This window comes from Mustela nivalis, assembly GCF_964662115.1.
Source record: "Mustela nivalis genome assembly, chromosome: 6".
NCBI lineage: Eukaryota > Metazoa > Chordata > Mammalia > Carnivora > Mustelidae > Mustela > Mustela nivalis.
The window spans coordinates 85,235,361-85,260,428 of NC_139025.1; the positions used below are offsets into that span (position 1 = coordinate 85,235,361).

Genomic DNA, 25,068 nt, shown 5'->3' on the forward strand with positions numbered 1-25,068 from the left:
CAGCAGAGTCACCTACTCGAGTTCCTTATAGCTCTTTCCCCAAAAAGGATTTCAAGCAGCACCAAAGGCTACATTATCAGGCAAGCCAGAACCTAAACTCACTGCTTCAGACTCTAAAGCAAGCAGTAAGTTAGCTATGCCAACCCAATGACTCCCCAGCCACTTCTCATGCTTCCCCTGCAGTCACATCCACCTAGTGATATTTTTTTTTAAAGGATTTTATTTATTTATTTGTCAGAGATAGAGGGAGAGAGAGCGAATGAACACAGGCAGACAGAAAGGCAGGCAGAGGCAGAAGCAGGCTCCCCGTTGAGCAAGGAGCCTGATGTGGGACTCGATCCCAGGACCCTGGGATCATGACCTAAGCCGAAGGCAGCCGCTTAACCAACTGAGCCACCCAGGCGCCCCCCACCTAGTGATATTTTAAGGTTAAAGTATACTATGGAAATGCAGCATCTAAAATAAAAATTTTGCTATAAAAGCAACAAATACATTTTTAGAATTTGAGGGGAAAAAAGTAGAAAAATACCACTCCTGTAGCAATTACAATTATTACTATCTTTTCTTCTATTCCTTTTTCTATGCCTTTTTGGTAATTGTGAACATAATGCATATATAATTTCCTATTGTGCTTTCTTAAACTTTTAAGCACGTCTTCAACCAATATAAACACTTTGAAAGATTTCAAATGCTGCAAAATCATTGTGTTAATTATGATTTTATTATCCCCTCATAAATGGATAGGCTGCTCATGATCATGATGTTGGGAAGACTCTTGTATAAAGCTTTTCTGGTACTTGAGACTAGAGAAGAATCTTTCTATCGTGCCACAGGCAAATCAGTAACCCTGAGAGAAATCATTCTAAAACTTCAATGAACAACGTACTTCAAAGAAGAATATCTGACGTGACAAAGTTGTTTATCTGTGGCAGTCATAGAAAGAACAGGTTGCGTGGTTCCTGTGACTAGCTAAAAGTAAATCCCAGTCTTTTTTTTTGCCCCACTGAATCGCTGTGGTATCGTGTCTCTTAAGTGCCAGGCAGACACAGAGACCAGTCTTTCTGAGGGTGGATTTCAAAAGCTAGCTCATGAGTCCACTGTACTCAAAAGAATGACTGTTAGTTTTTGAAGCCAGGTACTGCAAATGGAGCAGTAGATCTGGGGAATCAAGGTGTGGAATAAGATTTGAAGCAAATGCCAGAACAAAAGATTAATGAGTATAAATATTACTGCCATCATAGGTCTCTGAGTAAAAGGGTATACTGAATACCAATGCTGTACTTTCCAATCTCATTTAAAAAAAATTCCACTTGCATAAGACTAGGGAGAGAAGAAACAAAAAACCCAGAAACTGGGTATCTGTATCTTATTAGAGTGATTAGCGGAAGGGCCTCTTGCCGACAGTTTAGTAGTGTGGCCTGGCACAGGCCTTGGCTTCCTCACGCACACCCGCCTAGCGTTCTGAGCAGAACATTACACAGGATGGCAGGTGATACTGTAGTAAAAAACCGCTTCCCACAAACTGCTTTTCCTAATAACCAATGTTTACTATAGAACTCTGAAAAAAATGTTGGCATATTGACTCCACTGGGTTTACTTTTCATTACAAGAGGTTTGGATACAAAGCATAGTTGTGGAAGTTCCAATGCTGGACAGGATCAATGCTCTGTATGGGCTAAGGAGGAAGTAGGAAAAAAATAAAAATAAAAATACCCAAGATTTCAGCACAAAAACTACCAGAAACCAACAGGGCAGTTCATGGAGAAAAAAAGGAGAAAATGAAGAAGGGCAGGAGATTCCTCCTGGTCAACATGAATCTGAAGAGAGGCAAGTTTCATTTCATTCGATTTCTGTCTTCACATAAATTAGCTGCTAGGCTTCCCCTCACCCCCTGCTCCAGCCCAGTCACTCAGCTTTACTGAATGCCCAAATTCTCAACTGCAGATTCTTTTGCTCTCAGTGCAGAGTTCTAAAATTTCCTCTCCATTTTATCTGATAATATCCTCGCTGACACTGAGTCTCATTATTAAGAAATTGGCAACCACTGAACTTTTTAAAGTCCTTTGGGTCATACAGATAAGTCACAAGGAACCAGGAAGAAATTGTTAAAGAGATTACTTAAAATAACATAATAAGCTTTATTCAGAAAAAGGTACCTAATCAAATCTATAAATATTTACTCAGGACTTGGAAGTCAGTGTATTGGGTAGTGAAGCGTATCAAAAGCCTGGACAAACCCAAATCTGTTTGACAAACTGTGTGTGGTAGAGGGGACTGTACCCTTAGCCAATGTTCTAAAAGAAAAATAAAGGCTGTGGAAATGTTCCACATTAAAGGAGGCTGAAGAGCCATGACAACTGACCCAGAATGGATCGTGTATTGGACAGGGAGGAAGTACTATCAGGAAGATTAAAAGAGGAATATGATTGATATATTAGAATAAAATAGACAATGGGAGAAACCGGTGAAGGTGGTCAAAGGGAACAAACTTCCAGTTATAAGATGCGTAAGTTCTGGGGACATCACGTACAACATGGTGACAACATGTAATAATACCTCTAGTGCTGTCTATTTCAAAGTTGCTAAGAGAGTGGATTATAAAAGTTCTCATCATACAGAAACAGTAACTGTATAAGGTGATAAATGCATTAACCTTATTGTGATACTCATTTCACAATATATACATAAATAAAACCACTGTGCTATCTATATACCTTAAACTTACACAATATGACATTTCTCAATAAAGCTGGAAAAAAGAACAAAATACATAATATTTTATATTAGTATTACAGCAGCTGATTGGTGCTATAGGTATAAATTACACACAGGATTTCAAAGACTTAATATTAAAACAAATGTAATATATTAAATATGTTGACTATATATTAAATAATATTTTAAATACATCAGATAATAAAATATATATTGACATAATTAACTTGCTTATTTTTTACTTTTTTTATGTGGGTACTAGAAAATTTATAATCACGTATGTGACTTGATTATATTTTCACTGGCTGGAACACAGGGAGACAGAGAGTATATGCCAATGAGACAAAAGGTTAACGATGTAACAGTAGATGCATCTGGGTGAAAGACATACAGGAGTTCTTTGTATTTTCAATTTTAAAGATTTATTTATTTATTTATTTATTTGACAGAGAGAGATCACAAGTAGGCAGAGAGGCAGGCAGAGAGGGAGGATGAAGCAGGCTCTCCACTGAGCAGAGAGCCCGATGTGGGGCTCGATCCCAGGACCCTGGGATCATAGACCTGAGCTGAAGGCAGAGGCTTTAACCCACTGAGCCACCCAGGTGCTCCTGTATTTTCAATTTTAGCAACTTTTCTCTAAATTTGAAATTATAAACAGAGATTAAAGACAGAATTTTGAAAATAGGCTCATATACCTATTAGAAGAGATAGTCTAAAACAACCAAGTTAAGGATGTCCAATATAGTCAGATCAATTATGGTCTAAAAGGGCCCAACCAATAGCATTATTCCATATTTGCCTCAGCAAGGAAGCCAACAACTGCAGGGACTCACCCCTCTGGAAAGAAGGCATTGATGATCCGGTCCCCCAATGGATTGATGGCAAGTTCCGGAATTCGCTGGAAATCTTCCCGGCTGCCAAGAGAATCACCTTGAGTTAGAGACTATTGGCCCTTAGCAGGAATTCATTCAGTCATGCAAGAGTACAACCTAGCAAGAATATTACCTCGTGGAATTTACTTCTTTGGCAAATTATACCAAATAAGTGCAAAGAATAGCACTTTAGTAGCTGCCAAGTGTTTCTTGCACCAACTCAGGAGTGGAAGAAGCCAGATTCGACTATGCCACATTCCAGTGAATTCAGCACACAAGTTACGTCAATAAAACAACTAACAAGCAAATACTGAGCTGTCCCTGTAAATCATTCTTTGAACATTACCATTTTGTACTTAGTTACTAAGTTTGGAATGAACAGCAGCTCCAACTATCAACACCACAGAGCTTGTGTATAGTAGCAAAAATCCTGGACCCTTGCTAGAATCTACAACATCTATGAAATGCAAGGAATTCTTGGGCAGTGTCCAAGGAAAGAATGAAGTGTGACAACTAAGTGATTTCCATTACTTCCTTGCTCTGATTCTGGCCTTTTCTCCATTGCCTTCTACAGACCCAGACCACAGAAATATTTAAACCTTGATCCTGAAAGAGCAGTCATCCTCTCACAACTTGGAAGTTATGCTAAGATGAATATTATTAGCTGCCATTCGCTGTATACATACCATGTGCTGCTCTGTTTATACACATTATCTCATTTCTTTAGGCCAACATTTTATCTGTACTCTTTTCAAGTTGAGGAAACTGAGAGGCAGTGAGCTAAAGTGACTTGCCCAGTGCTATGAGCTAGTAAGTAGTAGAACTATGATTTAAGTCTAAATTTAAATTGTTGTTTTTTCTAAAACAACAACAACAAAAACCCCACATTTCTGGGGCGCCTGGCTGGCTGAGTCAGTAGAGAGCATGCATGACTCTTGAGTTTGAGTCCCACATTAGGTGTAGAGATTACTTAAAAATAAAATCTTGATAAATAAAATAAAATGAAACAGAATAGAATAATAATAAAAACACAGGGTACCTGGGTGGCTCGCTCAGTCGGTAAAGCATCTGCCTTTGACTAAAGTCATGATCTCAGGGTGCCAGGATGGAGTCCCCTATTTGCTCTCTGCTCAGTGGGGAGTCTGCTTCTTGCTCTCACTCTCCCTGTGTCCCCCAACCCCCTTGGTCCTCTCTCAAATAAATAAAATCATTAAAAAAAAGCCACAGACTTCTTGGGTGCCTGCGAGGCCAAGTTGGTTAAGCAACCAACTTCAGGTCAGGTTATGATCCCAGGGTTGTGGGTTTCAGCTGTACCAGGCTCTGTACTCAGCAGGGCGTCTGCTCAAGGTTCCATTCCTCTCCTCTGACCCACTTCCCTTTATCTCTTTCACTCTCTCAAATAAATAAATAAACTCTTTTTAAAAAGTTGTTCACTTATTTGAGAGAGAGAGAGAGAGCACACAGCAGTAGGGAGAGGGGCTGAGGGAAAAACAGACTCCCCACTTAGCCAGGAGCTCAACCTGGGGCTCGATCCCAGGACCCTGGGATCACAACCTGAGCTGAAGGCAGACACTCAGCTGACTGAGCCACTGGGACACCCCAATAAATAAACACACCACACATTTCTTTCCCATATCAAACATTCTGAAAGAAAGGTGCTCGCCCAAAAAATGTTCAATAAGGAATTTCTAAAAATTTCTTAGTTGATATTCAGTGCCAAGAATATAAAACTGTCTATAACATATCCATACTCCTCAAAAATATGGATGTCATGAAGGACAGAGAAGGCAGATTACTCCAGATCATAGGAGACACACGGCTGAACTCAATGCATGATCTAGACTAGGAATAACATTGCCACAAAGGACATTACTGAGCTACGTAATTCCATACAGAATATATAATTATGTAATAGTATATAACTATATCAAAATACTAAATTTCTTGACTTTGACACAAGAATGTCACAATGAAGTCTGGGGCAAAATATTAACAATTGGCAAATCTAGATTTCAGGTATGTAGAAGTTTTTGTATTATTCTTGGAACTTCTCTGTAAGTTTGAAATTAGTATTTCCAGATAAAAAGTAAAAAAAAGTAAAATAAAAATAAAAAAAATAAAACTCAAATAAGCCCCACTCTTGCCTTCAAGATGTTTACTATTAGAAGAGATAAAACTTATTCCTCTACCCACTTTGTACTAACTGCTAATGAAATACCCCTATTTTATCGAGAAGCCTTCAATACCATGTTTCTCTTAGAACGGTTTAACATTTAGATGGTGCTAAATTAACTGAAGAAGCTCATCTCCAGCACATCTGGTGGTGACACAGGTTGAAACTGACCTAGGGGAATAAATGCAGGGCTCTGGAACAGTAACTTTAAATTCTAATCTTCCTTGATCACTTAGGGTAATAATTTTTACATCAATTAATGAACCAAAAGAAGACATTGCTTAAGATGATAAAAGATAAAGGAAGTTACAGAGGTCCTGATTATTTGATTCTACAAACATGTACTAAGTTCTAATTACATAACTTGTTCTGTAATACAAAGTCCAAGTTATCACCCAAAGTGGTTCCTCTTCCTTGACAGAAGTTAAGAAACAATAACTACTCCCTTTTAAAATGAAGATTAAGGCTCATTTGAATTGCACAGCCACATACCTCAGCTTAAAGTCTAACAAGCTAGAGTAATTTTAGCTGAGAAACAGCACAGTTTAAATACCATGTCTAATATCAGGCAGTGAGTACACAATCCAGCCTGAACTTCAGTCTCAAAAGGGATCTGGTCTTGGAATTCCAATGTCAGTGAGACCAAAACCTGTCCTTTGACACTTTTTTTTTTTTAACTCTACTCTTGGAATTTAGATTGTTTATACATACAGTTTTATAAGGCCAAGAGGAATACTGTTGATAGTATCAAGATTAAAATGAAAGAGTAAAAAACAATAGTTTGTAAACAGCTCAATAATACAGTTTGTTATTATTAGTTGTTCTATAGCAGAATGGAGATCACATGGGCAATTTTTTCTAAAACATAACTTAAATTTGTCCACTGACGCGAACCTAATAGAGAAAAATACATACTCTAAGCAGCCCACACATGGAAGATTTGTTCAAAATCTGTGTGAACTCATTAAAAAGCATGCCAATATTATATTGTATCTTACAGTATACCTGGGAAAATCTTCCTCAAAGATATTTTTTTCCCTCAAAGATATTTTAAGAAAAGATATTATAACTGGAAGTAGGCAAGTCTGAGCATAGAATCACATATAACAGCATTCTTTTTTTAAAAGAGTTTTATTTATTTATTTGGCAGAGAGAGAGAGAGAGATCACAAGGAGGCAGAGAGGCAGGCAAAGGGAGAGGGGGAAGCAGGCTCCCTGCTGAGCAGAGAGCCTGATTTTGGGGGTGGGAGGCTCGGGGGCTCGGGTGTCCCCAGGACCCTGAGACCATGACCTTAGCCAAAGGCAGAGGCTTAACCCATTGAGCCACCCAGGCGCCCAATATAACAGCATTCTTTGTGGCTAAGAAATTCCCAGTGAAGAGTAGTTTTCCATACCCTCAGAAAGAAAAGGCTGTTTGAGAGACTTTTAGTAACCAGGAGGGCCAGTCCTCTACACTGATCTTCAGTATGCAGGTTCCTTCTCTGACTGGAAAATCAGCCTCAGTTAACTGTTTATATTTCAAGCCCCAGGGTCAATGGTGAGATGACTTATACATAATGAGGACATTAAAATCTGTTAAAAGGACATACTTGAGGGGAATACTGAACTAAGAAAAGTGTTTCATATTTAAGTAATAAAATAGAAATAAATAACTTATTATTTAGATTCAACACTGAAATAATTTCCATTATCTGAAGCGTTTAATTAATAGTTTATTTATATATATATTTTTTAATTTATTTATTATACAGACAGAGATCACAAGTACACAGAGAGGCAGGCAGAGAGAGAGAGAGAGAGGAGGAAGCAGGCTCCCTGCTGAGCAGAGCCCGATGCGGGACTCGATCCCAGGACCCCAAGATCATGACCTGAGCCGAAGGCAGCGGCTTAACCCACTGAGCCACCCAGGCGCCCCAATAGTTTATTTATATTTTTTTGTAATCTCTACACCCAACGTGGGGCTCAAACTCACAACCCCAAGATCAAAAGTCACATGCTCTTCCAACTCAGCCAGCTAGGCACCCCCTTCTAATTAATATTCTAAATTATATCAGTAATAGAATTTTGTTATTATCTTGATAATAGAATCATGGAAGTGTCCACAGGTGCCAAATCATGTCTCTGCTAATTGTTTTAGCATTCCAGGGCCAGACCCATTAGCTACAAGGCTGTATGTGACTTTTGGTTGAGCATGGTGGGCACAAACACACTGACCTTCTCTCATTCTCTAAAACTGCCTGAAAAGTCAGCAGAAACATACACATGGAACATATCTCTGACATAAACAACCAGCGTGGGAGCAGTGAACTAGTAAAAAAGGGATTGTGCCAAATTCTGGAAGTCAGAAAATCAATGCAAATGTATTGACAAGTAAGTCAGAGTAGAGGGCCCATGAGAAGGTTGCAGGGGAGCGGAGAGCCATTTTGTCCTGCAGAAGCTCAGCAAGGCACCATACTCAGAGGTGCCAGGTAAATGAATGAACTCATTCAGGGTAATGAGTTAAAGGAATTTTTAAAGAACAGTCCAGGTGCCCACTGCTGCTAGTCCCCATCCTAAGAATATAAAACCATTTGTCCCCAGGAGAAAAATGAAGGGTTATGGAGAGAAACGGAAAGTCCTACCTGGGTAGGGCTGCAACCAAATATGGGAAGTTGGCTTTGGAGGAACACAGTCCTTTTATTTGGGGGAAGAGGGCCATAAATCTGTCCCTTTGCTCCTTGACCACATACCCTAAAGTGAAGTCTACCAACTTACTGGCCCTGCTCAGAGAACAGAGGGCTTGAAGTCAGCCTTTCCATCCAGGAAAGACCTGTGGAGAAACCACAAATAAATCCATGCCAGTTTTCTACAGTACTTCATGCAGGTGTTTTCATAAATATGAATGGACAACCAAAGCTCACCAGATACTATGGAAAAATTAATAGCATAAAAGAGTAGAATCAGGGACGCCTGGGTGGCTCAGTTGGTTAAGCAGCTGCCTTCGGCTCAGGTCATGATCCCAGCTCCCTGGGATCCAGTCCCACATTGGGCTCCTTGCTCGGCAGGGAGCCTGCTTTTCCCTCTGCCTCTGCCTGCCTCTCTGTCTGCCTGTGCTCGCTCGCTCTCTCTCCCTCTATCCCTGACAAATAAATAAATAAAATCTTTAAAAAAAAAAAAAAAGAGTAGAATCAAGAAGAATAGAGATAATGATAATTCAGGGAACACTGAAAGTTCTGAAAGATTCTTTTTTCCTTTATTTATTTGACACAGAGAAAGAGAGAGAGCACAAGTAGGCAGAGCAACAAGCAGAGGGAGAGGGAGAAGCAGGCTCTCTGCTGAGTAGTGAGCCCTATGTGGGGTTTGATCCCAGGACCCTAGGGTCACGAAGGACCCTGGGATCATGACCTGAGCCAAAGGCAGCCATTTCACCGACTGAGCCACCCCGGGGCCCCTGAAAGATTCTAATAAGGAGCCCAAAACACATTTGATACATTTTTAAATCTGTAAAGCAAAAATAAGCTACTATGAGAGAAGAGAGGTCAGAGAACAAGAAAGGTTCTCAGAAGTTAAAAAGTAAGGCTGTGGAGTAATAAGTAAGTTCATCAAAAGAACTGAAAAACAAATGCAAGGATTTCTTTCAGAAAGCAAAGGAAAAAGTCAAACAGGAAATATGAGTGAAAAGCTGAGTCTTGATGCTGCAATAACCAGCCAACAGATATCCCATAAAGATCAAAAAAGAGGCGCGCCTGGGTGGCTTAGTTGGTTAAGCAGCTGCCTTCGGCTCAGGACATGATTCCAGAGTCCCAGGATCGAGCCCCACATTGGACTCTCCACTCAGTGGGGTGTCTCCTCCCCACCAACGGTCTCTCTGTCTCTTACTGTCTCTTAAATAAATAGATAAATAAAATCTTTAAAAAAATAAAAAAAAAAAAAGATCAATAAAGAAAGGAGGGAAATAATAAAAGAAATAACAGAAGAAAACTTCCCAGCTAAGGGACATATTTTTAGATTAAGAATGTTCATCTAGGGGCGTCTGGGTGGTTCAGTGGGTTAAAGCCTCTGCCTTCAGCTCAGGTCATGATCCTGGGGTCCTGGGATGGAGCCCCACATTGGGCTCTCTGCTCAGCGGGGAGCCTGCTTCCCTGACTCTCTCTCTGCCTGCCTCTCTGCCTACTTGTGATCTCTGTCTGTCAAATAAATAAATAAAATCTTAAAAAAAAAAAAGAATGTTCATCTAATACTGAGCAATGAATAATGAAAAGTAAAGGTATGCCTTTGTGAAGTTTCAGAACATCAAAAGGAGATTATTTGAAGGTTTCAGAGAGGGAAAAAAAATTAGATTATCTATGGGGCGCCTGGGTGGCTCAGTGGGTTAAAGCCTCTGCCTTCGGCTCAGGTCATGATCCCACAGTCCTGAGATCGGGCCCACATCGGGCTCTCTGCTCCGTGGGGAGCCTGCTTCCTCCAATCTCTCTCTCTGTCTGCCTCTCTGCCTACTTGTGATATCTGTCAAATAAATAAATAAAATATTTTAAAAAAGAGATTATCTACTATAAGAGTGAGAATTACACTGGGATCATGGTTCTCTCAGGGAAGCTTCATTCTGGAATGACTGATACCAGTGTATACAAAGCAAGCTCTTGTCTGGGACGCTGAAATCATCTGTCCTCTGGGTAAAGTTAAACAAGAAAGTGAACCTCAAAAGCACTCAGTGTTTAAGCAGATAAATGGCTCCCATTCAGGACTCAAGCTCCTGAAATTTACAGATAATGTTTTTTTGAGCGATATGTAACAACATAGCCAACTGGCATTTCTCAGTAATAAGTACTTGCAGATGTTAGTTTCTTTGCACTATCCCCTGTAGTCAACTTAACCTGCATGATTTAATATCCAGAAATATTTTTCATCATGGTATTACTTGAGAAAAAATATTATCTGACAAACAGTCGATGTTAAAAGTGCTCAATAAGATATTTTTCAAGTAAACTTTTACTGAAGTATAATATACACACAGAAAAGAGCACACATCACAAGTATTTGGCATGACGAGTTGTAACTCAGTTAAGATTATAACTAGTCCCCAAATCAGGAAACAGATTATGATCTATATCCAGATACCTCCTTCCTGCTCCTTTTGTCTCTACCTGCTCCCCTCCACAAAGGGTAATCATTATGCTGACTTTTAACCCATACATTACATCAGTACAGATGTTTTTCTTTTTCTTTTTTTTTTTTTTAAGATTTTATTTATTTGACAGACAGAGAGAGATCCCAAGTAGACATAGAGGCAAGCAGAGAGAGAGAGAGGTGGAAGCAGGCTCCCCTGCTGAGCAGGGAACCCAATGTGGGGCTCAATCCCAGGACTCCAGGATCATGACCTGAGCAGAAGGCAGAGGCTTTTACCCACTGAGCCACCCAGGCACCCCCAGAAGATGCTTTTCTTAAATATATATTTATTTGAGAGAGAGTGAGAGAACTCGTGAGCCAGCAGGAGAGGAGCAGGGGGAGAGGGGACAGAAGAAGAAGCAGATTCCTTCCACCTATGTTAAATCTCAATCCCAAGGAACCTGGGATCACAACCTGAGCCAAAGGCAGACACTTAACTGAGACACCCAGATGCCCCAGTACAGAAGATACTTAAACAAAAGAAATCATCTTTGTATTCAGAAGCTGACAAGATTCTCATCTAGATCTGATCTAAAAAGGACCACTGCAAGACCCTTTATAAGATAGATGCCCAGGGCACCTAGGTGGCTCAGTTGGTTAATCAACTGCCTTCGGCTTGGGTCATGATCCCAGGGTCCTGTATCCAGTACCATATGGGGCTCCCTGCTCACTGGGGAGTCTGCTTCTCCCCATCCCTCTGTGTGCTCTCTTTCTCTCAAATAAATAAATAAATAAATAAATAAACCTTAAAAAACAAAAACAGACAGATGCCCATTTCAGGAAGACCAATTTCAATAGCAGCGGTAGAAACATTTTACCCAAATAATAGCATCTGAAGAAAATAAGATTTGTGAGGTTACAGTACATTTTTATGTTCATGAAATACCAATCTGGAAGAGGAGCCATATAAAAAGAAAGTCTATAGAAAAACTGCAAATAATTTCACATATACTGTTTACAGTATTCCCCTCTTGAAGTGGCCCAATTCATTTGAGCATATTAAAGATGCCAGGAAATGCCATAAAAAAGCCTGTTAAACCTTGCCCACAAAGCTCTGCATAAAGCTTAATTGGTAATTTTCTTCTTCTTCTTCTTCTTTTTTTTTTTTTAAAGATTTTATTTATTTATTGGACAGATCACAAGTAGGCAGAGAGGCAGGCAAAGAGAGAGGAGGAAGCAGGCTCCCCGCTGAGCAGAGAGCCCAATGCGGGCTGGATCCCAGCACCCTGGGATCATGACCTGAGCCGAAGGCAGAGGCTTAACCCTCTGAGCCACCCAGGCGCCCCTTTTTTCTTCTTTTTATAAACACCTATTGTTAGACCAAAAAACTAGTGTCCTATTAAACATACTTTGGGGCAAATCTCTGAAAGCACTTTGGAGCAGCTCCATTTCTAGCCAAAGCCTTCCATAGTTTCTGCTGTATGTTCCCTCTGGGACTGACACTACAAAGGAATACAAATGCAGTGGAGGGTACTTGGTAGCCTCTTGTTCTGCAGATCTGGCTTCAGGCCCAGACATGGGTCATCATAGAAGGGTAAAGTGAAGAAAATGTAAAAAGGAAATGATTTCTGCTAAAAGCCTTCTTAAGAAAGTGGGGCCTGTTCCAGTCAACAAAAGACTGGTCACTTGCATTTGGCTAAGCACCCTAATGGGTTCTGGAAAGGTCACGACAGGACTTGAGCTGGGTTTGGCAGTAAAGGCTACAAGGAGCTATATCATACTGTACTATAGAAGATTTTGGAGTCCAGCAGTTCTCTAAGGTTGGAAGGAGTAGGAGAGAAGACACTGTTGGCTAAGGAAGAGGGTAAGACAATCTAACAGACGGCCAGAGGCAGAGATGGCTGTTGTCAGGAAGCAAAACCAGAGCTGAAATCCCAATAGTGGGTGATCCAACAAAATGATTTACATATAACATGCTCATTGTTTACTGTGTAGTACAATGGGATAATTTCTTCTTGTTCTCAAGGTGGCCTGGGGCTTCCCTCGTGTTTGAATCCACACCACCTGGAGATCAAAGCACACATTTAGGACCTAGTGCTTTGTAAAGCTGAGTATGGAAACATCAGTTAGATCCAGGTAGCTATGAAATAAAAAATTATCTCATCACTTTCCACCACCTCATCCCCAAGAATGTGTAGAAACAAGTGCTGAGAATGGTGCCTAGCACATCACAGATAGTCAATAAATACCTATCAAATGAGTCAATTAGCCCACTGGCTTTCCATTAAGTATGAGAGAGTGTTTTAGGTACTGAGCAAATCTTAGCTATATTTTTTTTAAAAGATATTATTTATTTCAATCTCAAGTAGGTGGAGAGGCAGGCAGAATGAGAGAGAGAGAGAGAGAGAGGAGAGGAAGCAGGCTCCCCACTGAGCAGACAGCCCGACTCGAGGCTCGATCCTAGGATCCTGAGATCATGACCTGAGCCGAAGGCAGAGGTTCAACCCACTGAGCCATCCAGGTGTCCCAAATCTTAGCTACATTTTAATCAACAAGTAAATACAAAGTTTTCATCCTTTCTAAGAGACATCTCCTTTTATAAGAGTCTTTCCAATGTTTTTCAGCAAATAATGAAAGTGATACACACACACACACACACACACACACACACACACACACGACTTACACAGCACTGTTTCCACAAAGAAAAGGACTCAAAATGAATGTGAATTCTGTATCTTTACTCAGTGATTAAATCTGAATTTATGAGGAAGATGTAACCCCAAACTCAAATAAATTATTCAAGTATTAGAACTGAAAGGGAAAAAAAAAGATTTCTGGGCACCTGGCTCGCGGAGGCTAGAGAGCAAGGGACTCTTGATGTCAGGGTTGTGAGTTTGAGCCCCACAATGGGTATAGAGATTAGTTAAAAATAAAATCTTAAAAAATAAGATTTCTAGTATGATTTTTCTTTTCTTTTTAAAAAGATTTTATTTATTTGAGAGAGAAAGCAGGTGCAAGTGGAGGGAGAAGTGGAGGGGGAGGGACAAGCAGACTCCAAGCTGAGCCAGGAGCCAGAGGCAGGGCTTCATCTCATGACCTGAGCCAAAATTAAGAGTTGGTCATTAAACCTAATGAGTCACCCTACACCCCTGATTTATTTTTTCAAGTGCAAATTTTACAGAGTCTCTTCAACAAATGGTACTGGGATAGGTAGATATCCAAGTGCAAAAAAAAAAAAGTTTGACTTTAACGGCATACTGTGTACATATACATATACAAAACATATATATATATATAATATATATGTATACATATACATGTATATAATACATGTATATATATAATACATGTATATGTATACATATATAGTACATTTAGAGTATGCATATTAAAGTACATATATAGTACATATATAAAATTTGACTTTAATCTAACACCATATATGTAGTATATGTATATACACACAAAATAACTCAAAATGAGTCAAAGACCTAAATAGAAGAGCTAAAACTATACAATTTTGGGGGTAAATCTTCATGACCTTGGATTTGGCAATGGTTTCTTAGATATGACACCAAAAGCATACAGCCCAAAAAAGAAATTAGATAAATTATACTTCATCAAAATTTAAAACTTTTGTGGGCGCCTGGGTGGCTCAGTGGGTTAAGCCGCTGCCTTCGGCTCAGGTCATGATCTCAGAGTCCTGGGATCGAGTCCCGCATCGGGCTCTCTGCTCGGTGGAGAGCCTGCTTCCCTCTCTCTCTCTCTCTGCCTGCCTCTCCATCTACTTGTGATTTCTCTCTGTCAAATAAGTAAATAAAATCTTAAAAAAAAAAAAAAATTTTAAACTTTTGTGCTTCAAAGAAAACCACAAAGAGAGTGAAAAGACTATGCACAGGAGAAAACATTTGCAAATCATGTACTTCACTAGGATCTAATATCTGGAATATAGGAAGAACTCTTACAGCTCAACAAAAAGACAAACCAATTAGAAAATAGGCAAAGGACTCAAACAGGCATTTCTCTGAAGAAGATATACAAATGATCAAGCATGAAAAGATGCTCAGTATCAAGAGCCAGCAGGGAACTGCTAATCAAAACCACAATGATATTATCATTCACACCCATCAGTATAGTTAGTATCAAAAGACAGTCAGTGTTGGTGAGAATGTGGAGAAGTCTGAACTCTAAATATATGGCAGGTAGGAATGTAAAACAGTGCAGCCTCTGTGGAAAACAATTTGGTGTTCTTCAATAAATTAAGCATAAAATTACCATAGGACACACAATATTACTCCTAAGTATAAGTTCAACGAGAATTAAAACATATGTCCACACAAAAATGTTCCAAGTGCCCATCAACTTATCAGCGGATAAACAAAACATGGTATATGCATATAATGGAATATTATTCAGCCATAAAAAGGAATGAGGTACTGGTATATGCTATATTGTTGAAGAACCTTGAAAACACCATGTTAAACGAAAGAAGCCAGTCACAGAAGGCCACCTACTATATGATTCCATTTATATGAAATGCCCAGAGAGAGAATAAAGTAGATTAGTGGTTGTCCCTGCCCCTGAAATAGGAAATGACTGCTTACTGGGTACAAGATTTCCATCTGGGGACATGAAGATGTTCTGTAACTAGACAGCAGTGATGGTTATACAACATTGTGAATGCACTTAATGTCAATGAATTGTATATTTTAAAATGGTAAATTTTATATTATATGTATTTGTCTCAATATAAAAAAGAAGAGAAAGCACCCAGTGTGGTCTTTGCACATGGTAGGTATTCCAGTTGTTGACGTTAATGACTACATAGCATGGTTTGAGTCCATCCCAGCTTCTAGTGAGCAGATTTTGCCCTGCACAAACATGGCCCTATGGATTTACCAGCATTCTCTAGCTACTCTGCCTGCGAATCATGCACAAAGGCTTAGCAACTATACTCTTTCCCCCTTTAGACCATATTCCACTACTGTGCTAGAAGCCTTCAAAGAATTCCTAGACCACTTCTTGCTTCCTGCCAGCCACTAGAAAAGCTGACAGCTTCGTTCTCTATTACTTAGTTAAAGCTGAGCTTGCCACTGAGAGTTAGGGTGGGAGGTGACAGTAAGGAGATATTTAATTGGACAATGGTAAGACAATTACAAATTCAAAATGGTACAAAATCCCATTATTCTGAAATCATATAATTAACTCTAGACCAGAGATTCTCAATGTTGGCATGTTGGATATTTAGGGAAGAATAAATTCTTTGTTGGGGGGACGCGCCTATCCTGTCTATTATAGCACATTTAGCCGCATTCCTGACCACCACACACCAGACATCAACATTACGCCCCAATCCTGAGAACTGAAAACGTCTCTAGATATTTTGTTGCCTAGGAGCAAAAGAGCCGTCAATTGAGAACCACTGCTCTAGACTAAACCATTGAACATCTTATCTAATATTTACATATACAAAGTGGTGCACCTTAGGGTTATGGGGCTGGTTGGGAAATGAGGAGAGGGCAAAACAATCTGGACTACCTTGGACTGCCCTGGATCGACTTCCTGAAGGCTAACATGTCTGGGAAGGGGCCATGGGAAAACTCAAGCAAAGAAAGCTGAAAAATCTTTTTTTTTTTTTTTAATTTTTTTTAAGATTTTATTTATTTATTTGACAGACAGAGATTACAAGTAGGCAGAGAGGCAGGCAGAGAGAGAGGAGGAAGCAGGCTCCCTGCTGAGTAGAGAGCCCAATGTGGGGCTCAATCCCAGATCATGACCTGAGCCAAAGGCAGAGGCTTTAACCCACTGAGCCACCCAGGCGCCCCAGAAAGCTGAAAAATCTTAAAAGGACGTTCCTAGGACCAGAACAATGGCCACCCAAACTAAGAGGAGTTAAGAGTAAGGCACAAAGCACCTGGTGACCAATGTAATGCCATTCTTCTGCTTATTTAACTCCCTGGTGAATGCATGACTCTCGAAGACAGTGAAGAACTGGTCCCTGCCCTTTGCACTCTAGATGCCTATCACCTGTGCCCTGGGGATAAAGGCGCCTGTTCAGATACTGCCCAAAAAATAAAGACGGCAACTGCCTACCTGAGAGTCCCGTTTTCTCCTTTGTCCAGGCTGGTGAATCGGCTGTAGAGGCGGGTGATCTGACTGTGGGAAACTGAAGAGCACAAAATTAGTCCCAGTTGGCAAAGTCACCCTCTACTTGAAATGAACTTGAGTCTGGCCCTTCAGAAGTCAACTGCCTTTCTGGTCCCAGCCCACCATACACTTCAAAGAGAGTAAAATGGGGAGTTGTCTCAACTCTCACTCATTTCTAGAGTGTCAAAACATAAATTTTAAAAGCTAACGAAAGGAGTTAGAAAATAAGTAAATTAAGAGCAATCAAAATGGACTCTCGGGGATGAAGTCTGGGCTTCATCAGGACTATACACTAAATGTCAAGTGGTTAAGATTTAGCAAAACAGGGGCACCTGGGTGGCTCAGTGGGTTGAGCCGCTGCCTTCGGCTCAGGTCATGATCTCGCGTCCCGGGATCGAGTCCCGCATCGGGCTCTCTGCTTGGCGGGGAGCCTGCTTCCTCCTCTCTCTCTCTCTGCCTGCCTCTCTGCCTACTTGTGATCTCTCTCTGTCAAATAAATAAATAAAATCTTTAAAAAAAAAAAAAAAGATTTAGCAAAACAAAGCCAAATTTAGTTTAAAAGGAAATTGTGAAACTTTAACCTTTTTACTCTTTACACCTTTTCACATGACTTAGAGGCTATTAACTGTATGCTCTGATTAAAAACACATACCTATTAATCAGTTTGAGGTTTCAGGCTGGCAATGCCAGGTTGGTTAACTTGTACTTAAAGACTGGGGCAGATTCAATTTTTATTTTATTTTTTAAAGATTTTATTTTTAAGTAATCTCTATACCCATCGTGGGGCTTGAACTTAGAAAGTCCCAAGCTCCATCAACTGAGCCAGCCAGGTGCCCTGGGACAGATTCTGTTTTTATAACATCTGGTTTGTGAACACCTGGGTGATTCAGTGGAAATCTGGTTTGCTCCTGCACCAAGCTTTAGTGGCTTTTCTCTTCCCTCAGAACTGACATTTAAGTAAAAGATCACAGGGTCAGGTCAGCTTCTTTTCTGTGACTGTAGGAGCTCCACTGAGCTCCCTAACCCAGAAGCAAATTAGGCAATTTGTAAAAGATCAGGTTATCAAGAGATAATATCTACAAGGAAGCTATTTTCCTCCTAATTTTTTTTTTTAATTTTTAAAGATTATTTATTTATTTATTTGACAGAGCAAGAGAGGGAACACAAGCAGAGTGGGAGAGGGAGAAGGGGGCTCCCGGCTGAGCAGGAAGCCTGATGCGGGTCTCTGATCCCAGAACCGCGTAATCACGACCTGGGCCGAAGGTAGAGGTTTAACAACTGAGCAACCCAGTTGCTAATTTTTTTAACTCAAGCATAAGCTGGCAATTAAAATGAAGTAATAACAGGCAGGTACACAGTAAGAATTTGAAAATGCATAAAGAAATTTCTGGGCAGTAGTTTAGTTTCCTGGCTGATGGGAAGTAGGAGGGAGAAAAAGGACAGTTATCAAAGGGGAAAAGACAGGAACCAAAAAGGGTGTGGTAAGTGTGGACTTTGTCCTAGGCTGTACCTTCAGGGGTTTAAAAGGGATGGCTGAAGGCAGGCTGACAGTAGCCCTCCTCCCTCAGCTCAACAAAATCTACTTGCACTTTTAGGAACAATGGGACAAAGTAAACCGGGGCACAGCGGGAGAAGCAGGAAGTGAATGGCCTGGAGCTAGGATGAGAAGGCACGCTAGAGGCAGCAGTGAATTCTTCAGCATCAGATTTCACCCCAAGCTGGGCTGTGGGTACTAGCTCTCCAAAGAGCGCAGAGAAGAATCAGTCCCAGCCAGCACAACACCAGCCCAGAGCCCGCAGGTGCCAGGCACGGAGGAGGTAGCTGGGGACCCATTGCCAACCCGTGCTCTCTGGTGGGGGTCAGGTAACAGACTGATCCCATTCATGGCACCACCGCCTGCCTACTCAGTGAGGGGTGAACGAAAAGGGCTGCGGAGAGAACTCTGTGAGGCCAGGAGAGGAAAGCTCTTGGCAGAGCGTCTGGTACAGGGTAAACACTCCAGGTTAACCATTCGCATCACCATCCTCACATTGTGAGCCTGGGTACAGTTTCACTGTTGCATTAATTAATCTTCACCTCTCTCCTCTCTGGCAGCTACAGCCATTTTCTTCAGGAACCTGACCTGTTTACCCTGGCTCTGGCCTCTGGCCTCAAAGGATGCTCTAGAACTGAAGGTCCCTTTAGTTTAACAAAAATAAGTCAGTTAAAGAATGACTAACTTTTCCAAAAGATTTTCTGAAAGAACAAAACTTGTTCACAATCTCAACACTACTGTTTTTCATTTCTTATACAAAGAAATGTATATAACCATTCAATACGACCCACTTGGACACTTTCCATAGTTGGAATACCTTCTCATTCATTCACTCATAATTTTTCTGTGTTGCTTTGGAGTCCTTCTTAATAACTGCAGAATATTTAGTCCACTGGGTCAGTTTTTAGTACCTAGACTATTACATACTTCAGATTACTTTCCTTTTAACAGGAAAACATTAAATTGTATTTCTTTTTATACTAGGTTGTTTTTCAAAAATATTTTATTTTTAAGGAATCTCTACACCCAACATGGGACTCAAATTCACAACCCTGCAAGAGTTGCATGCTCTATGGACTAAGACAGCCAGGCACCCCTTTTTTGCAATTTGAGAAAATAATCCACACGCATTGTAAAAACACAGATAGTACAAAAGCGTACACAATGAAAAGTCTCCCTAACAACCAAGTTCCCCAGTTTCCCTTGCCAGAAGCAAACACTATTACCAGTTTTTTGTGAATCCTTCAAGAAATTCTATATATATTTATGTATGTATAGCTACTGATACAATTTTGAAACTGGCAGGAATTTTGTCGTCTAGTCCAACCCCCTTCAACTAACAAATGAGCCATCAGACATCTTTCTAATAGATTATCTCAAAGAACACCTTAAAGTATGATTCTAAAAAGTCCCTTACCAAATACTGGTATGGTATTATATCCCATATTTCAGAAAAAAGATCAGCTTATGCCTGATATCCTTAAAAATATGGAATGCTTGGGGAACTTGGGTGGCTAAATCCATTAAGAGTCTCCTGGTTTCAGCTCAGGTCATCACCTCATGGGTTATGGGACAGAGCCCAGCATCAGACTCCAAACTGGGGGGCGGGGCATCTGCTTGAAGATTCTCTCCCTCTGCACACCCACCCCCCATGCTCATGCACACTCCCCCTCTCTCTGTCTCTCAAATAAATAAATTAATCTTTCGGAAACCACATGGAATGCTTCACAAATTTTCATGAACCATAAACCTGCTATCTTCCAGGCAGAAGGGGGCTATATGGAAATCAGTAGAGAAATGTACAACCAAATGTCAACTTTTAATATAACTCGATATGGTTAAATCTCAATCTATGTCCTAAACTTCAGAATTTATTCTTTTTTAAAGATTTTATTTATTTATTTAATTTGAGAGAGAGAGGGAGAGAGAGAATGAGAGAAAACATGAGCAGAGGCAGATGGAGAGGGAGACACAGACTTCCCTGCTGAGCCCAAGGTGGAACTCGATTCCAAGACCCTGGGATAATGACCTGAGCTGAAGGCAGCCACTTAATCAACTAAGCCACCCAGGCATCCCCAGAACTAATGTTTATTAAGAAGAAAGAGGAGAAAGGAGGAGGAGGAAGAGGAAAGCAAGCTTCAATTTAGGTGCCAAATCCACCATGACAAGAATATAAAGCAATCTCCAAGGTGCAGAGCTCACAGCAACTTCAAAGTGCAGAAAGATATTGGAAATGCCACAAGAGAAGGCCAGAAGGTTTCCAGTAAACTAGTCTCACCAGAAGGCACTAGGCTAACAGGATCGGTGCCCCAAACCTGCACCAATTCTTGGTAACCGAAAGGAAGTCTCTGGAGTTGACCTCTCCAAAAAGGGTGTGGACCTGGTCAAGTATTGAATGAAGCTATATTTTTCTCCACTAATTGGCAAATAATTATTTTATACTGTTGAAAGATTACTTGAAAGACTCTGCCAATCAGACTACAGAACTCTCTATCATGAGGCCTCATGCTCAGAGGACAAAGGCATTTCAGAGAAGTACCAAGGACTTGGTAGGAATGACAAAGGGAAGAATAAAATGAAAAGGGAGTAAGAGAAAAGTTATTTTCCCCTTACCATTATCTTAAATCTTAACACAGAACAGACTGATAACCTAGGTAAAGCATACTAGTACAACCAAAGGTAACTCCAGATAAAAGATTGAGAAGTTGAAGCCTGAATCCCAACCATTCTACACTCCAACACTTTCAGTTTCCCTTGACAGCCGGCTTCAAGAGCTGGCCTACTCTCTAAGGGAACCTATAGATTAAGAGACTTAAAAGATACTAAAGCAACAACAACAAACCACCTTGTTCTAATAGGGGAAATTTGAATATGGACTAAATGGTAGATAATACTTTTAAATTACTGTCAATTTTCATAGGTGTGATAGAGTACTGAGGTTAAGTAGGGAAATAAAACCCTTATTCTCAGGAGATACATGCAGAAATACTTAGAGGCAAAGTGTTCTGTCACCTGCCTTTTAAATGGTTCACCAAAAGATAAATAGATATACACATATAAATAGATAAAGCAAATACACAGCTAAAGCTATATATATTTATCTATATGTAGATAAAGCAAGACGTTAACTGCTGAATTGAGGTGAAAAGTATATGGATATTACACTACTTTAACTTTTTTGTGCATTTTAAATCTTTCATAGTAAGTTGGGAGGAAAAGTACATAGCTTTACAAAATCCCTTAACCCCAAACCAGCTAAAGGTGTTAGTTATATGTGATTTCCTATGCCAGAAGATAGCACCTTCAGGCAACATGGCTTGGCAGGTGAAGGGGGGTTCTTGCATTTTGAGATATTTTATTCTCAAGCAATTGCCTTTGCCAGGCTTGTGTTCTTTGTTGAAACCACAGAAAAAAACCCACTATTCTATCATCACTATACCTTCTCAAACAAAACCTCACCAGCCTATAAAAATTACTTCCTAAACCTGTTTAACACCACCCCCATACCATATGACACACACCAGAACTAGAGACTAAAGTAAATGAATGTAAAAAATAATAATTAAATTAAATTAATGGGCATTTATTATTACTCCACTAGCTTGAATTGTTTCTCACAGATTAAATGACTATTAAAAAAAAATGGTTTTAAGGAATTCACAGCCAGTTTACTGCTACAGTTAAGTGAACTAAGAGTAGAGATTATAGAAACTCCCACGACCGTTGTGATTTCCCCCCAATGGTAACTTTTATTCAGCTGGGCTTTAGTATATGAAAATGCTGATGTGTGAAAGAAGGTAATAGGACAAAGACAATATAGCAAATGTTTATGCCAACACAAAATGTTTTAAGGGATGCCTGGGTGCCTCCGGTGGTAAAGCATAGGACTCTTGATCCTCAGCTCAGGTCATGATCCCAGGGTTGTGAGATCGAGCCCTGCACTAGGCTCTGAGCTGGGCATGGAGCTGGCTCAAGATTCTCTCTCTCTCTCCATCTGCCCCTCCCTGGCCCACACTGCCAATCTCTCTCTCAAAAAAATTTTTTTTAATGAAAAATGTTTTAATTTTCTTTAGACAATGTTTTTTTAAACTGTTATAAACATTAAGATGTCGATTCCTTTAAAAGTTTTATTTCTGTAGAATTGGGAAAACAACTTGATTTCTAGTCCAATGCTCCCTGAAAATACGAAAAGCATAAAATGCTGTCACCTCTCCACTTATATAGCCCTAGACATAGTTTTATAACTAGTTCATACAAATATTTTCCCAAAAAGATGACTCTTATCTATGGTTCAAAATAATAGCTGATACTTACCTGATACTTATATATCAGGTATATATCAGTAGATTATATAATTTATCTCATTTAATCCTCTTAAGAATCCTATGAAGTAGGTAATATTATTATTCCCATTTACAGATGACAAAACTGAGGCTTACAGGTAATTCTTACCTAGAATTAGTTGGCCAAACACTTGAGAGATCACATTTCAAATACTGGCTAAGCCAGTCATGCAGGAATTCTACTCAATTTAGACTTACAGAAAATATGTTTAAATATAATCAATTCCAATGCAAAGCTTTCATATTGAATATAAAGTCAGTTTTTCTCAATTATGCCACATTTTCTCACTGGCAAAGGGAGTAGTAAGACATATTACTTGTTCTTAACTTGAGGTGTTTCTGATTGATAGTTCCCTAAACTTTTTTTTAAGATTTTATTTATTCATTTGATACAGAGAGATACAGGGAAAGCATGAGCTGGAGAAGAGGCAAATGGAGAGGGAGAAGCAGACTCCCCGCTGAGCCAGGAGCCCGACATGGGGCTCCATCCCAGGATCTGGAGATCACGACCTGAGCCCAAGGCAGATGGCCAACCATGTGAGCCACCCAGGCACCCCTGATAGTTCCCTAAACTCTTAATGGAACAAGAAGCAGATGAAAACTGGACAAATCCCACTTCTCCACCTCCCCCTCGGGTATCTGTTTTTAGTCTTCTAAACCTTTTTTATCATGTTAAAATTACTACTTTAAAAGTCAACTGTGGTGATGGACACTAACAGGATCAAGGGATGGCTGTGTAGCAGGCTGGAGTAGAATGCTCGTGGAAGCCACCTAAAATGTACTAAATTAATTTATCTAAATCTAATTCATTCATTCCTGGATCAGGGCCCAACTCCTGCTCTCTCCAAGACAGCCCACAGACTCTGAGTCTGAAGGTGCGTGGCACACAATTTCAGCTACCTTATGTCCTAATGCTAATCCTAACTCCTATGGGCATCTTTTGTCACCATCTGTTTTTTTTTTTTTTTTTTCTAAATTTTTTTTTTTTTTAAAGATTTTATTTATTTATTTGACAGAGAGAAATCACAAGTAGATGGAGAGGCAGGCAGAGAGAAAGAGAGGGAAGCGGGCTCCCTGCTGAGCAGAGAGCCCGATGTGGGACTCGATCCCAGGACCCTGAGATCATGACCTGAGCCGAAGGCAGCGGCTTAACCCACTGAGCCACCCAGGCGCCCCGTCACCATCTGTTTTGAGTACCTAGCACACAGATAATGCAAAAATTCCATAACTACTTGTTCATTAGGCTTTCTGGCTTAACATCCGTTTGCATTGCTTGTGGTTGAGGATCTCCTTCAAGATTTGATTCACTTTTTGGCAACTAGGGCAACAGCTCTTCCAGGAATATGTACTTCTGTTCCTCCACAAGCCACGCAGTAAAATAACTCCAGTCCTATAGAGTCCAGGGTCTTTCCATTTTGTCAAATGTAAATATGCCCAAATGGGATTAGTGCTCCCTCATCTTGAGGCAAAAATAGCTTTTTTTCATCCTCACTGTGGCTTGCACTTCATGATTTGACTTTCTATTTTAAGTATGAATGCTTTAACTCTGGTGTCACCTTAGACCTAAAGCAGTTCTTATATTTACAAGTGTGGTCAGAGGTCATGACCACAAAATTTAATAAAATGATTGCTGACTCCCAACTGCCTTTATTTCTACTCTTAAAGAGTCAAAATGAGTCATCAAATGACCATAAGGTCAAGTAGCCAAACAAGTATTATACATTATAACCAGCTAACTACTTTCTGTCTTTCATCCAAAATCAGTAGGTGGTGTGCTTATCACCCCTAAAGGTATTTATGGAGAGGCTATGGGCCATCTGTTAGGGGATGCTAAAAGCAGTAAACCAATCTGCCAAGGGTGGGGGCTAGATAACATCTCTTCCACACTGAAGATTTTAAAAGCTAAATCTGTCGAAAGCACAGGACAGCATTCAGTTTCTCTCAGGCCACACCACTGCCTGTGAAATTATGTAGTTCCCTCAGCACCCTTCAATATTACCTGCATATGGATCACTGAATTACTGGACACCTCATCATTAAAGACAGGTTATCATGAAGAAACAGAGCTCAGACAGTTACATAACTTACATAAAATACAAGAGTCATAATGGATTGCTGAAAAAATAGTGTGTGCATTATCAAGGGCTATACAAAATTGTGATTATGTCACACCGAGCTTCTGAATTCCCCAAGCCCT

General features: G+C 40.1%; 1 protein-coding gene across 1 annotated transcript in view; it reads right to left on the minus strand.

The window, feature by feature from the left end:
- The window catches only part of CHP1 (calcineurin like EF-hand protein 1), a 48,301-nt gene that overhangs the window by 21,853 nt on the left and 1,380 nt on the right, over positions 1–25,068 (minus strand). The window contains exons 2-3 of the mRNA XM_082735591.1: positions 16,941–17,013; positions 3,549–3,629 (exon numbers count right to left, since the gene is read on the minus strand). Coding sequence (XP_082591717.1) covers positions 3,549–3,629; positions 16,941–17,013 — 154 coding nt within the window. The remainder of the gene's footprint in view (positions 1–3,548; positions 3,630–16,940; positions 17,014–25,068) is intronic.